The 15,646-nt window shown below is 51.7% G+C and overlaps 1 protein-coding gene across 1 annotated transcript in view; it reads left to right on the forward strand.

Moving 5' to 3' along the window:
• Window positions 1-768: 768 nt before the first annotated feature.
• Window positions 769-15,646, forward strand: part of Adcy5 (adenylate cyclase 5) — a 145,754-nt gene continuing 130,876 nt past the window's right edge. The window contains exon 1 of the mRNA XM_076868527.2: window positions 769-2,503. Coding sequence (XP_076724642.2) covers window positions 1,379-2,503 — 1,125 coding nt within the window. The 5' untranslated portion in view covers window positions 769-1,378. The remainder of the gene's footprint in view (window positions 2,504-15,646) is intronic.

Genomic DNA, 15,646 nt, shown 5'->3' on the forward strand with positions numbered 1-15,646 from the left:
GATGCCCACGGGCCACCGAGGCTGGGGCCGTGGCCCGGCCGAGGGCGGAGGCGGCCGCGCGCCGTTGTGAGCCGAGGCCCGAGCGGCGCGGGGGGCGGGGAAGCGGCGGGAGGAGGGGATGCGGAGGGCGCTCCGGCGGCGGCGGCGAGCGGGCAAGAAGGGAGGAGCGGCGCGAGCGGCCGGAGCGGCGCAGGGCCCGAGGCGTGCATGGCGCGCCCGGAGCCGAGATCCCGCGGGTCCTCCCGGAGAGCCCCCGGGGAGCCGCGGCTCTTCGGCGGGTCCCCCTCGGCCGGCTGCTTCTGAGCCCCGGCCCTCCATCTCTGGATGCTGTGCTCCGGGAGAGAAGCCCGCCTGCGTTGGGGCAGTACGGCGGTGGCGCTGCGCCGGATTCCGCCCTCCGCTTAGCCGTTCTGCGCCCGGCCGCGGTGGGCCCGCAGCCGGCGGCAAGAAGCTTGAGGCTAGCGGAGCCAGCGCGACAGCTCTCGGGACCGGCGGGTGCGGGCCAGCCACGCTTGGTTTGGGGGAAAGGGAGAGGCGAGAGGGGAAGGGCCGCACCTCAGGAGCCGGTCCTCGCCCCCGCCCCCTGCGCGGACGCGCGGAAGGCTCGGCTAGTCTTTCGCGGGGGCCACGCTCCCACTCTCGCCACGGGAGGTGGGGGATGCGGGCGACAGCTCCCCCGGGATCCAGGACCCTCCCCCCCAGGGCTCCGGAGCTGTTGCTCCGCCCGCCGCCCCCTCCCCCGTGCTCTCCACCCCCCATCCCACCTCCCCACCCCTCGTAAGAAAATAATGCTGGCTGGCGCCCGCACCTCCCAGTCGCTCCCAGTCCGCTGTGAGGAAAGGGCACCCGCTGCGTCTCCGTGCCGGGACCCCCGCAGAGCCGCCCTCGCCGACACCTCGCTCCGAAAGCCGCTGGGCTTTGCTTAGGCATTATCTGCAAGCGCCGCGCCCGGGCATTGCCAGCTCCGGGGAGGCGCCGCCCGCAAGGACACCTCTCCGTCCCGCCTCGTCCGCAACTCCGGCCCTCGTCGACTCGACGCGAGCCAGGGGTCTGGACGTCCCTCTGCGCGCGGCGCAGTAGCTGGAGCAGTCCCTGCTGCCCCAGCTCAGAGCCAACTCCATCTCGGACCTGGGACTCTTGACGCGGATTCTCAGCTACTTCTCACCTCGGGGCTACGCCTGTCTCTCCGCTCACCCTCCGTTGCCCTCCTCCACCGCTCAGGACGGGGGTGCCAAGATGCCCCGCTTCTGCCCAGGGCCCCGGGCCGCCCCCGACGTGTGACCCCAGCCTGGTCCCCCTGCTCGGCCGTCCGCCCTCCCCTTGGAGACCCCCGGCCCGGTCCCCGGGGGAGGAGGAAGACGACGAGGCCGAGGGGGGGATGTCCGGCTCCAAAAGCGTGAGCCCTCCGGGCTACGCTGCGCAGACAGCTGCAGCACCGGCACCCCGGGGAGGCCCAGAGCACCGCTCGGCATGGGGGGAGGCCGATTCCCGCGCCAATGGTTACCCCCATGCCCCTGGGGGTTCCACCCGCAGCTCCACCAAGAAACCCGGTGGGTCGGTGACCCCGCAGCAGCAGCGCCTGGCCGGCCGCTGGCGCAGCGACGACGACGATGATCCTCCGCTGAGTGGTGACTACCCCCTGGCCGGGGGCTTCGGCTTCAGCTTCCGTTCCAAGTCCGCCTGGCAGGAGCGCGGCGGCGACGACTGCGGTCGCGGCAGCCGGCGGCAGCGGCGGGGCGCGGCCGGCGGGGGCAGCACCCGGGCGCCCCCTGCGGGCGGCGGCGGCGGTTCGGCGGCAGCGGCAGCTGCGGCGGGCGGGACGGAGGTGCGCCCCCGTTCGGTAGAGCTGGGCCTGGAAGAGCGACGGGGCAAGGGTCGCGCGGCCGACGAAGTAGAGGCCGGCGCCGTCGAGGGCGGCGAAGGGTCTGGGGATGGCTGCAGCTCAGAGGACTCAGGCTCAGGGCCCAGCGCGGTGCTGTCGCTGGGCGCCTGCTGCCTGGCATTGCTGCAGATATTCCGCTCTAAGAAGTTCCCGTCGGACAAGCTGGAGCGGCTGTACCAGCGCTACTTCTTCCGCCTGAACCAGAGCAGTCTCACCATGCTCATGGCCGTGCTGGTGCTCGTGTGTCTTGTCATGCTGGCCTTCCACGCGGCGCGGCCCCCGCTCCAGCTGCCCTACCTGGCGGTGCTGGCGGCCGCCGTGGGAGTGATCCTCATTATGGCTGTGCTCTGCAACCGCGCAGCCTTCCACCAGGACCACATGGGCCTGGCCTGCTACGCGCTCATCGCGGTGGTGCTGGCCGTCCAAGTGGTGGGCCTTCTGCTGCCGCAGCCGCGCAGCGCCTCCGAGGGCATCTGGTGGACGGTGTTCTTCATCTACACCATCTACACCCTGCTGCCTGTGCGCATGAGGGCTGCGGTGCTCAGCGGGGTGCTCCTGTCTGCTCTCCACCTGGCCATCGCCCTGCGAACCAACGCCCAGGACCAGTTCCTGCTCAAACAGGTAGGAGCCCACCCCGCCAAAGAGACTGGACTGTGGGGCTTGGCAGGCCTGGGTTTGATTCCAGAGAAAGTGATCCCACCCTCACCCTTGAAAGTGGTGAAAAGAGCCAGAGATGTGGCTTCTTGGTCCCCCTTGCACCCTAGTGTCTTTGTTTACAAAAGAGTGCTCTTGTATTACTTATAAAGTTCCTGGCCTGGTAGATGATGCTCCAAACTGTATCCATCAGTGCTGGGATTTGAGTAAGGAAGAAGACTTGGAGAAAATGGAGAAGTCCCCATCTCTCCCTGAGCTTCGGTCCCTGTATACAAGAGACACTACCTAAAGTGGCGAGACCCTCTAGCAGCCACCCATCCAGAGCACCACTACTGACTTGTTAACCCAGACCTAGATAGAACATTGGGGAGGAGGGATCTGGCCACTCCCTCCTAGGAGGGAGATAGGATAGCCCTCCCAGTGTCTGAGGCTGGAGGTTTGGGAGCTAGAGATATCACTGAACTTGAAGGAGGACTGACAAGTTTGTTTCCTTTACCAAAGTGCAAGGCAAGAAGGCGAAAACTTGCAGTTGGCATAAGTGGGAGGGAGCAACTGAGATGTGTGTGGCCACAGTCCCTCTTCTGGCCTGAGCAGAAAGCTGGTGTTGAACACCATGACCCTTCCAAAGGGTGCTCCTGGTCATTGCTTTTTTTTTTTTTTTTTTAAGCCCTGCTGGCACTTATTGGGCAAATATAGAACTATGGGCTAAGGAGTAAATAAAACTTCTGTGGCTTCAGACTTCTTGAAGAGGGACATGCTTGCCACCCAGGCCTTAGAGTATGGCAGCCTCTGAGACATCTGTGCTTTCTCCTTTTAGCATCCTAATATCTATCCCAATCCATGGTCTCTACTGAACCTGCTCGATTGTATGCTGTTCCATTGGACAGAGTTAAGGGGGGCTTGCTGTAGGTCAGTGTCTTAGGCCTTGACCCCACTGTACACTCCTTCCATCTCTTGGTATCTGCCTCCTCTCACAGAGCCTCCCCCGCCCCCTGCTGGGGATTGAACTCAGGGCCTTCTATATGCTAGGCAAATGCTCTACCACTGAGCTACATTCCCAGCCCTCATAGAGCCTCTCCTTCTCCCTACTTTTACTACCTTCCCCAGACTTTGATCCTGTTGCGTGTTGCAACTTTCTGGGATGCTCCCTTGTATCCCAACTTCCTGGACATGCTGAACCTGCAAGATGCTCTGCAATAGGGAGGGAGGGAACATACCATCTCTCTGGTCCTGGGTTCCCTTTCTAGAGAATGAGAGGGTTGACTATGTCCTTTTGACTCCCAACAGCATCTTCACCAACTGTAGGCTAAGGAGTAAATAAAACTTCACCTCCTGTAAGGAGTCTTCTCTTTCCGTTTCAGCCACATGGTGCTCTCCCTGTTCTGCATGGTTAATAGGAGAGTCAGCCATAGACAGGAGCCCTCTCCAGTGTCCATTGGTTTGCTGCCCATCCAGTGTAACCTCCTTGGATGCAAGGATCCTGAAGTATATGTTTTCCTTCCTCCGCTTTCTCCCTTGCCGAGCCCAATGCAGAATATTTAGTGACAATTTAATAGCCACTGGCCAATTTGGTTGGGGTCCAGTGAGTGGAGTAGGTGGAGTTGTTGATGTTAAGTTAAAGTTTTTCTGATCTAGGATCAGAAGGAAAAAAACCCTTTAGAGATTAGCTTTGAACTTGAGAGGGAAATCTTTTGAGAGATGGTGGTTTGAAAATATTTTCTACTATTGTTAGTGCTTATAAAGGCTTCAACTCTTTTTAGCCCGAGGACCCATGCTCTCAGATAAGTGTTGTATCTCTGTTCTTGCCTTTGGTAGGTGTAGTTTTTTTTTTGAAGAGGGAAGGGTATGTCATCTATATGGTACAGTGGCGATTTCCAGGAAAGCTGTGGGTATTTCTGAACCTATCTTGGGATACAGGGCCTGATTACAGCAATAGGCAGTCCTGGACATAGGATTTCAGGAGACTGGAGTGAGATCCCAAATGACCGAGCTGAACCTAGGCACTGCAACTCCGTCTTGGCACGAAATGCCATTGCCACAGGGTCTGACTTGCCTTCTGGTTCCTCAGGCAATATTCTCCTTTCTATTCCCGCCCCCACCAGTTCCCAACTCCATGCTTCTCTACCCATTTCTTTTCCACCCAAGACTTTTCCTTGGCTGAAGGATTTTGGATGGATTTACACTTAACTTTTGATGATCTGCTCTGAGTACCGAAAAGTTTGTTTGAAATGGTCCAAGACAAGGGAATGTAAACATTGTTTCTATTTGGCTTCAGAGAAAACTGTATCTTTTTTTGTTTGTACTTGATCTACCTTTCTGATTATGCCTGTTATAAAATTTGTCTTTCTTCAGCAAAGTGTGCTGGGTGGTGGGGAACTATTAGTGGGAGTATTAGTATCCCAGAGTGTATTTTTGAGGTGGCTTGGTTAGATACCTTTTTTTTTTTTTAAATGAAGACACCTTTCCAGGGAGAAGGGTAACAGTGAATGGGTTCTAAGTTTGAGGCTTTGGAAATTTCTCTCCACAATGCCTTAGACACACAGTAGGTCCTCATTAAACTGTTTGGGCATTTCTTAACTTCTCTTGCAAGGCTGGCCCCTCCCTCCCCATGTCCAGGTCCTCAGCCTCATTATCTGACCCGTGCATGTTGTTATTCTTCCCCAGCCCCTCTTACATTTGGGATCTATGTCTTGGCTCCAGTTCGAAGATGCATTTGTTTTCTTAACCAGTCGGTTTTTATTCAAGAGACAAACAAGAGACAAGGTGGGGCAGCCCCTGTGTGGGACGGTGTTCCTTCCTTCCCCTTCCCTGTATATCTAGCTCTTGCCTTCCCCTGGGATCTGCCACCCTCCTCCTCTGCCCTTTCCCTCTTCCTGCCTATGCCTTGCCTCCTTCCTTTCTCTGCTCTCCCCGTGCGGCCCCCTGTTGCTCTCAGCCCACTTCTTCTTTCCTCACCCTTCCTGCTTGCTCTGCTGCCCTCTTTCTTAGTCCTGTTGGTTCTGGTTCGTTTGTGGCCTTGGCCTCTCCCATGCTCTTGTCTTGCTGTCGTCTCCACATCGCCTCACGGGGGTACAGTAGGAGTGTCATAGGGTTGTTTTTCCTCCTCTTTTGCCTGTTAGAAGTCCCTCTGCTACACCCATACCATAAATAACACTCGAGCATCTGCCAAACACATTCCTCACTTGTGTTAATAGGCTGCAATGATGCTGGAGCCTGTTGCCATGGCAACCTCATTTTTGTTTGACTGTATCCCACTCTGCTACATAAAGCCTCTGTGCTCACTCACACACAAACAAGCACACTCCACAACTATGATCCATGCTTGGATGTCAAAGATTATTTTGGAGATAGCATCTTTGGGCCCTGTGGAGGCAGGGTGGTCATTTGAACCCAAGGAGATGGTCACCTTCTCCAAGTATTACCCTAGTAGGTCATAATGAATGGAGAGACCTGCTCAGATGTTTGCTATTATTGTTTCACAGCCACCTTGAACCTGTTTGATGTGGTTTCCGAGAAGATTCTGACCCCGTACGGGTAGCTAGGAGAGTAGAGTGCAGGGTCCTATCCCCTCCCAACCCTGTATTACTTTTGCTCCTTACTCCCTGCCTCCTGCCCTTTAGGAGAAACAGTGATTTCCTGCATTTCTTCCTTTATGCCTGTTTGAACTCACAACTCTCACCAGTTGTTCCAGCGACCAGAATGGCACAGGCACTGTGTGGGTGATGTTCTGTGACTGAGCACGTGTGAGTGTCTGTTGTGCGGAGGCAAGGGATGGGTGGGGGTAGGGACATGGGCCAGGAATCCACCGCTGTGGCTGCCCTGGGGCATATGCACGTGTGAGCCAGCGCATGTGCCTGCCCGTGTCTGTCTGTCTGGCAGGCGTGCTGGCCCGGGTGATGGGGGTGGCCTGAGAAGCTTTTGTGTTCACTTTGAGAGGAGATCCTCCCAGCTCTGTCCTGTTTGTTCTTGGCTGGTAGCTGGCTTCCTATGGCTGGCATTAGCCTTTCTGATTCTGGGCCTTTCTCATTCTTCTGACCTTGACCTATGACTCCTCAGGGACTGTATCCACCCCTTCCCATTTCCATAGTGCATTTGGGGAATGGATTTGAGTGGGCAAACCCCTTCATCCCAAGGAATCCATCCTTCCCTTTTTCCTGCTGTGCAGTGGCTCAGCAGCGTGATCTGGAACTTGGCCCAGTGGCAAGTCTGGAGGATCACTGTGGCTGCCCTATGTGCACTGCTGGGTGGTGTGGAGGAGACTTCTGCCACAAAGACCAGGTCATTGTCTGCCACCAAAGACTTCCCCTGTGTTTCTGTGCAGGAGAAATCTGGCCACAAGTGAATTCCAAATAGCACCAGCAGGCTGGGGGTGGGGCTTGACTTTGAATTGGAGTGGAGAAGGGTCTGCTTGTCTTGACAATTGCATTTAGCAGTTATATTTGCTAATTGTCTTTGATTGTGTTGCCTACTTCTCCAGGCAGCTAGGAGGGAATGTGTGAAGAGGAACAGAAGCGGCTCCTGGCAAGAGCTAGAGCAGGTTTCTGGGTAGGGGATGTTCTGCTAGACTTCGAGGGTACCTTGATCACTGTGGGGAGGACTCCAGGAATGGTGGAGACTCAGCCAAGGAGCAGAATGCCTGGCTGCTGTATCTGCAGGAAAGTTCTCTGTTAATAATTCAATTTAAGTTGTGATTTGCAAGCAAGAGCATGAAGTCTCTGTGCTGTGGGACACAGAACAGAGTGCTCCCATTTGTCTGTGAAGAGGGCACAGACAGTTATTAAGCTCTATCATGGAAACCTGTTTGACCTTGCAGGAGAATTTTAAAAATCAGTATAAAAGCCTTGGACAAAAGCTCTCTTCTAGAGACTAGACAGGCGCTGGACATGAGTCCTTGTGTCAGAGGTGTAGCTGGCAGCAGAACAGGGCTGTAGCATCTCCTCTCCTGGGAGGTGTGAATGGAACTACCATTTTGGTCCCAGGCACAGGTGTAGTGGGGAAGGGGCAGGGTGTCCAGAGGAGGGACCTCCTGGGTTGTGCCAGTCTCTAGTTGGGTGACATCTGGTCCATGACTGTCTGCTCTTTGTTCCAGCTAACTTTATTCATCTGTGGCAGGTCCAGCTTGTGGTCATTTCTTCCCAGGAATGCTCCCTGGCCTGGGAGTGGAAAGTTGCTCTGGGGACTCCAACATGCCTGTTCCCATAAGCCCTTTGGGTGGCAGTTATATAAGTGACGTTTGAGCACATTCTTTTCTCACCCATGCTTACCAGATGCGGGTAGATGGCTGGTGGATTTTCTCTCCTGAACACAGAACTTAGTGGAGATCCATCCTTCCTTCCTTCCTTCCTTCCTTCCTTCCTTCCTTCCTTCCTTCCTTCCCTCCTTCCTTCCTTCCTTCCTTCCTTCCTCAAGGCAATGTCCAAATATAGGATGGGGAAGATCTCTAAGGCATTGTGAAAAAATCTGGGGGTTTCTAGTTAACAGACAGTGCTCATACCGTGAGAATGCGTTTTTGAGATGGCTGATAGGATCTTGGTTGAGTTTATATGCATATCTAATTCACAGGAAATTGAGTTTTCCTAGTCTGAAATATGGTATTTGATTCTAGAATTCAGATGAAGAGGACCATTTGGTAAGAGGACTGGAAACTTTGACTTCTGAGATAACATTTGAGGGCTAGGGGTATTTGGCTGGGAAAAGAGGAGACCATAGCAGGTAAGAAACCCTAATGTGATGGACAAGGTGTTATTGCTAGGGCCCCTGTTGTGAAATATTAGAGAAGGGAGTAAATTATTTTTGGTTGCTCCCAAGAACAGGTTTAGGGCAAAGAAGTGAAAATAGTAGAAAAATTTCAACTCTAGGTAGGATATCCCTTTCCAGCCATTCCTGTAGCACCCAAACTGAATGCCTCTTGGGGTGTTTAGCTCTCAATGGAGATATTCAAGTGGAGACCGGATGGCTATCTGCCAAGCTTATTATTGAGGAAATTGCCCACTTGGTGGAAAGAAGTTTAGATGGGTCACTGTATTATTGATTCCCAACCTTGGCTCATTGTAATTTTCTTGTAAATTACAGACTACTAGGCCTTACCAGGAAAGTGCAGCTTTAGGCTGGGGTGGTCCCAGAATTGGATTCTTTCTTCTTCTCTCTCCTTTTCTTCCCTCCCTTTCTTCACTTCTTTCTTTCTGCTGCTGGGGCTTGAACATAGGGCCTTGAGCTTGCTAGGCACTAGCTAAAACATTAAGCTACACTCCATCCAGCATGGGTCTATTTTCTAAACAGCTTGGATCTAGTTTTCAAAGCTTCTTAGGTGATCTTTTTTATCATCCTCATTGGCACTGGAAATTGACCCTAGGGACTCTCTACCACTGAGCTACATCCCCAGTCATTTTTATTTTGAGACAGGGCCTTGTTTAGTTGCTGAGGCTGGCTTTGAGCTTGGGATCCTCCTGCCTCAACCTTTGGAGTAGCTGGGATTATCAGTGTGTGCCACCATATCAGGCTCCCTAGGTGGTCTTGATGACCAACTCTTACAATTTGGAGTCATCGGCCAAGATGACCACTCAAGTTATATCCAACCCTAGGATTCAGTGGTTTGGTGTCTGACAGCAGAATTGCTACTCCTAGTCCTCTGTGGTATCCTCTCGTCATGCCCTTCTAGAGGTACCAGTCAGCTTTTCGTCACTACAAAAAAAAACCCCAAGGCAGCTAACTTTATAAGGAAAAAAGACTTACTTATACTTAGTTCATGGTTCTAGAGGTTCAAAAGCATGACACCTACTTTGGCTCTGTTCTTGGGAGCATTAGGTCACATCATGGTGGATAGCAAAGACAGGAGCCTATATGGGAGCAAGTGGTCCCATCTTGAACCAGGAGCAGAGAGAGCTGAGTGGAGCCAAATGCTGGCTCTTATACTAACCCTCTTGCAAAAACTATCGGGGAGTCACATGAGAACTAGCAAGATGCTCTGTGCCCACCTGTAATCCCAGTGGCTTGGAAGGCTGAGCAGAAAGGAAGAGAGCAAGCTCAAACCAGCCTCAGCTATTTAGCAAGACCCTACCTCAAAATAAAAAGTAGAAAAATATGGGCGGGGGAAAGAGCTAGTGGTAAAGTACACCTGGGTTTAACCCCTGGTACCCCTCCCCCCAGAGAGAGAGAGAGAGAACTAGCAAGAGTTCATAAGAAATACCTCACACCCCCAGTGACCTCAGGACCTCCTACTAGGCTTCTACCTCCTACCAGTGCCAGCCTGGGGACCAAGCCTTTAGAAAACATAAATCATATTCAAACCATAGCCCTTAGCCTCTGTTTAGAGAAGCAAACCACTGCATCTGTTCAGAGCCACTGGGTGCCATCCAGGTGGGGCCAGTGTGTACTGATGCAAGGATGCAGATCTGGAAGGTGGTCCGGCAATCGTGATGAAACCAGATGGGACTCATGTTCTCGCATCCCTCCCCATCATCTCAGTACCCTGCCTCCTGTTGGAGGCGAAGCAATCTGTGGCTCACCATGATGGGGTGGTGAGCAGTGGACCTAGATTTTGACTCCTAGTTTACTCATTCATTTGTGTCTGGTAACTGGATATGAAAACCACTGAGGAAATGCCAGGAATGGATGGTCTAGAATGAGGAGAATAAGGAGGTTGGGAGTGGAAAAGCAAGGCAGGAGAGAGGGAGCAATTAGGGAATTGGGAGGCGTTTAAAGAAGGAGAAGGAGAACTTAAGGAAAGGGAGAGGATATTGGAGATGTATGAGGAGGCCAAGGACTTGCAAGTGGGGGCAGGGATGCCACTGGGAACAATGGGATATAGTCACAAGAAGGAGAGTAGACAAACAAAACACAAGGAGACAGTGGAAGCTTTATTCTTTAGGCCAGCCTCATGTGTCAGCGTGAAATTGTGTCGTCTCCCCCACCCCCACTACCTCTTGTTCTGGGCTTGAGGCCTCCTGACCTCACACTTTCAGGGTCCCCCTCCCTTTCCTTAGAGGTTCCCTGGGCTTTATCACAAGCTTACTGCAGTCCTACCTGCTTTTGGAAGGGCTCCAGTGCCTCATGTTCATCAGTGCTCAGCACATAGTAGGTGCTCAGTAAGGGTTGAATGAACGAACAAGTGAATGAATGAGTGGAGGGGTGGGCGGACGCCTGCACACAGACTCTGGGCTGTGCTGAAGTGCTAGACCAACACCTCCACAGAAGGAAGCGACGCAGCTCGGCTTGGAAGCCTATTTTGGTGGATTGTAATCCTAAACTCTGAGCAGGGCTTCCAGAATCCCTCCCGCTGCAATTTAAAATGTGTGCTTTAGAAACAGAGCTGTTGCCTGGCACTGCCGATACTATGTCACTTCGCAGATTTAAAAACCATCATTAAGTCATTCTTGCAGCTTTCTCTCCATTCATTCAGATAACAATGGATTATGTTGGTGCCCACTGTGGCCAGGCATTGTGCTAGGACAGGGGGCTGCAAAGATGGTTCCAGTTGGGTCCCAGCTTTCCCAGGACTGCCTTAGGGCCACAGTCTCCCACTAAGTGTGTCCCTGGGAAGGGTGTTAATTGATGTTTCACATACACACATATGTTCTGTGTCAAATAAATTTAGGGAATAGAGTCAGCCTTCTGTATCTGCAGGTCTGCATCTCTGGATTCAACTTTCTGCAGATTGAAAAAAATTTTTTTTTAAACCATGACATCTGTACTGAACACATACAGACTTATTTTTCTTGTCATTATTCCCTATCAGTTATACAATAGTAAAGGAACTATTTACATAGCATTACATTGTACCAGGTATTGTAAGTAACCTAGAGATGATTTAATGCACAGGAAGATGTGTATAGGTTGTAGGCAAATATTGCACTATTTTATATAAGGGATTTGAAACCTGCAGATTTTGGTATCAGAGGGGTTCCCAGAACCAGTCCCTCAGAATACTAAGAGATAGCTGTGCTGGGTTCACCAGAAGTCTTAGATATTAAAGCTTTTAACATGTTAATGTGCACAAAATTGTCAAGAGAGGGATATTGCATGAAGCCCTCATAAAATATATTTGAACATAGACCAGTTTTTCAAGGACCGTACTTGGAGTCATTAACAGCTGTTAGAACCTGCTGGGACAGAGGCCTCGCCTCTGGGGTGGACCTACAGAGGCACCTAGAGGAGGCTGTTTGTTTGACTGCCTTCCTCCCTCAGGAGGGAGGCTGGCCAGGCTGCACTGGCTGGCTGCCTGTTTGCAAGTCTCATTCTCCATCTGGGTCAGCAGTTCTTTACAAAATTAAATGATGGGGCTGGAAGGGACCGGGAGATGCCTCCTTTATCCAGCTTCAGTTTCTTTTAGGGGTTTTCTGCTGGTAGTAGACAGTGGAGCAAGTTGGTCTTCTGCATCATGACCATGCCCAGGGTCTAGGCTCCACTGAATATCTTTCTGGAACTTTTGCTTCAGGAGTTGAATGTGTTATTGCCCATAGAGAAGTAATGATGGGCCATTCCAGATCATTCTTTTCTCCAAATGTTTCTTTCCCATCTCTACTCTCCAAAAGGAAGAAACTCATAAAGAATATTGATGATAAACAATGAGCATGCGTTGAGTCTTCACTATGTACCCTGCATGGGGCTAATCCCTTACATGCAAGACCTTTACTTAACCTTACTATCAACAGTGAAGAAGATGTTTACCCACTTTATGCTGCTGCAGAAACCAGGATAGGAGAAGGTAAGTAGCTCCCCACAGTCACACAGCAAGCCATGTAAGAGATGGGTCAGTGCCCCACCTGCATCCCCTGGGCATTTGGCTCCTGCCTGGTAGACTTCCAGCCCTTAGTGCCTGAGGGATTTCCCTGGCTTCAGCCCTTGGGGCCTGCTGGTGGGGCAGATCAGAAGTGGGTGCTGGTGGATGAGTACCCCAGGTCCCTTGTTGTTGGAGGTGGGAGGAGTCTAATTCCTGGCCTTGTGTTCTACACTGTCTTCGTAAGGATTAAGCTCTGGTTGCTCACGGTGGTCACAGTCTTGATGACGCATACCTTCTCCTGCTCTTCTTTCTCTTCCTTCAGGTTTTCTTCCCTTCTAGTACTTCCTGGGTCACCTCCTAGAAAAACCATTTTTTTTCCTTCTTTCTTTTTTTTTTTGGTTCTGGGGACTGAACCCAGGGGTGCTTTACCACTGAGCTACTTTCCTAGCCATTTTTATATTTTGACACAGGGTCTCAAAAAGTTGCTTAGGACCTCCCTAAGTTGCTGAGACTGGCTTTGGACTTTTGATCCTTCTTCCTCAGCCTCCTGAGCTGCTTGGATTACAGATGTACACCACAGAATCCAGCCAGAAAAATCATTTCTTCAGTCCTTGTCTCTAGGTCCCTTTTCAGCGAAATCCAGAGAGTGAAGAAGCCGGATCCGGTTGCAGGTTGGACTTGACTGCGAGGGAGGAGAAGGCCCTTTGCTGGGGACACAAAAGTATCAGATGGAGAACTTGGTTGATATAGAAGCCTGAGCTTCTCTCTTATTTGATAATATATGTTGTCATTAGTATATTGGTTTCTGGATTAGAAGGATGATGTGAAAAAATGTGAAGCACATTTTTAAGAAAAATATGCGTTATTTTTTGAATTGTTAATTTTTAAAAAATATGTGGCTTTCTCTGCCCTTTTTTTATTAGCATTCTGATCTCTTCATATTTCTAAGCGGTTGTTACAGGGGACAGTAGACCTTGTGATTAAAAAAAAAAAAAAAAGTTTTCTTAAAATGAGAAAAGAAGACCCTTGATTTGTGGCATTTTTGCAGGCCTGAAAGAAATTACATGCTGACTTAAGGGCCTGCCAGCTTCTTGGCCAGGCTGTGACATGGCTCAGTTGGTGGAGGACTCAGTAATTAGGAGTCTTCTCCTGGAGTCTGCAGGGAACTTGTTTGCTATGGCAGTGCCTCTTCCTCAGGATTTCTGTAGTTTGACACTCAGTCGACTTAACTCTGATGGAACTTGCCCAGACCACCATGCACAGACATCTAAACTCGTCATCTCAGTACTCCATTATTAAGCACCATGTATGCCTATATGGCTAAAGTCATATAATCATAAGAGTGAGACAGGGTCCTTGAGGGGATGGGAGGGGGATTTGCCCCATGCTAATAGACCTAGGCCAGGGTCCTTTTGAGGGTCCTATGTCATTACGCATGATTTGTTACCTGTGTGTGGTCATGTGGGCGGTGGAGGGGGCTAGGGAGAGGGAAGGCTAATATAGGCATTTTTCTATCCCAAGGTCACCCTTGAATCCTGTGGGGATCTTTGAAAAAAATACCTCTGCCAAGGCCAACCCCAGACCACTCATATTAAACTCTGTAGGGATGAGGCTGGGGTGACCCTAGGGTTGAGACCTGGGCTTAGCTAGAGGCTGGATTCCTAGACCAATGACTCTGATCCCTGTTATTTAGCATTTTATAGTGACAGAGGACTTTTTTGTATGTGTGATGTTGGTTACATCTTGTGACAGCTCCTCTGAGCAGGTGATGGGTTCAGATGGGACAAACCTGGAGGCCCAGGACACAACCCTGGTGGTTTAGGCTCCTGGTTGACTTGCTTCAACCTCTCTTCAGTCAGTTTTCTCCCTGTACATGGTGACACTAGCTTACTGTGTGGCAGGACCTGTGTCACTTTGCAGCAGCCCAAGTTAGTGTCCATGAGGGCCTTCTGTGGGTGGGAGGCGAGCTACAGCCTTGTGTGACTGAGGATGCTTTGGAAATAGAGGCTCAGAGAGGTTAGGAGACCTCATTCAGGCTACACTGTTACCTGGCTTAAGAGCTGCTGTGCACATGGAGATCTCTGACCCCAAACCAAGTGCTCCTTTTGTAGACAGGCCCAGCACTGGGCTGGGCTGGGGTGCCTTCCGTGATGTGGGTGGTACACCTGCTCCTGGGCAGTTGTCCCAGCGTGGTTTTGGAACGCCTGGCTTGTGTTTGTAACTCCCTTCCTTCCCCGACGGAGTCTGGCACAGATGGGCCCAAGCCTGTGGCGAAGCATTCAAGGCCACCTGGGACCAGCTGTTCACCTGTGAAGAGCTCCTGAGAGGTTTTATAGATGACGAGTATGAACCAAGACTCAGAAGAGGGCTCAGAAGTGACTCCAGGGTAGCTCAGCTCTGGGCTGAGCTTGCCTCATAGCTCATCTTCTGGTGGCAGAAGTGGGACAAGGGAGGGAGAGGAGGAGGCTGGCGGGGTGCACATTAGGACTGCCTGGCGATGTCTGAAGAGCGGCAGGCATGCGGTTTAGTGCTTCCTAGAGTGTTTCTAGGATTTCTTTAAAGCCCAGCTCCCTAGTACCATCAACACCCTAGAAATACCCCCACATCTTTAGCTCAACCCACTCTGCCCTGTTGGTCTTTTCAATGAAACTGGAGGAAAAATGAAACTCGGTTGCCAAGTGGATTTTTGAGATGTTATTTTTCTTCTTTTGGGGCTGGGAAGCCTGTTCATTCAACATGCCCAGCTCCCCATTCTAACTTTGGCCAAGTCCCTTTTCCGGTAAGCATTTCACCATGCTGCATGGACAGGATCCATCATGCCACCTGGGAAGTGTCTTGGCTCTGACATCTCTGCCAGGAGGCTGCAGAGGCAGAGGGGCCAGAGTGAACCCCAAGCCCCAGGGGAGCCATAGGCCTGCCTTTGCAGCATCTGACCTGCAGAACTAAATTAGCAACGTCCCCTTCTTTGGCTGTGCAGCACTTGGGTTGGTTTGTCATTTGCTTTGTTTTGAGGAGGGAGCTCAGGGCCTCCAGCATGCTGAGCACATGCTTAACTACTGAGCTATACCCCCAGGCCTGGTTGTCACTTTATCTGTCCCTTCCACTTGACTGTTGGCTCTCTGCAGGCAAGGACCTTGTCTGTTTAATACCTAGATGTTTTCTGAATATCCTTGACTTTCAAACCCCTTGTTGCCCAGCACTGAGGAGACAAAAGCAGAAGATTTTCATTCTCAGGCTCCACAAGAAGTTCTGACTTGGGCAGACAGTGTTCCCTCATGGACTGGCATATCCCTACCAAAGCACCACCTCCCAATCCTGGTCTTAGAGATCGCTGATTTTCATTAGTACCCTGTCCCCCTGGGGTACCCTCATGTCCCATCTGGTGCTTTCAG

The sequence above is a fragment of the Callospermophilus lateralis genome, chromosome 10, assembly GCF_048772815.1.
Source record: "Callospermophilus lateralis isolate mCalLat2 chromosome 10, mCalLat2.hap1, whole genome shotgun sequence".
NCBI classification, from domain to species: domain Eukaryota; kingdom Metazoa; phylum Chordata; class Mammalia; order Rodentia; family Sciuridae; genus Callospermophilus; species Callospermophilus lateralis.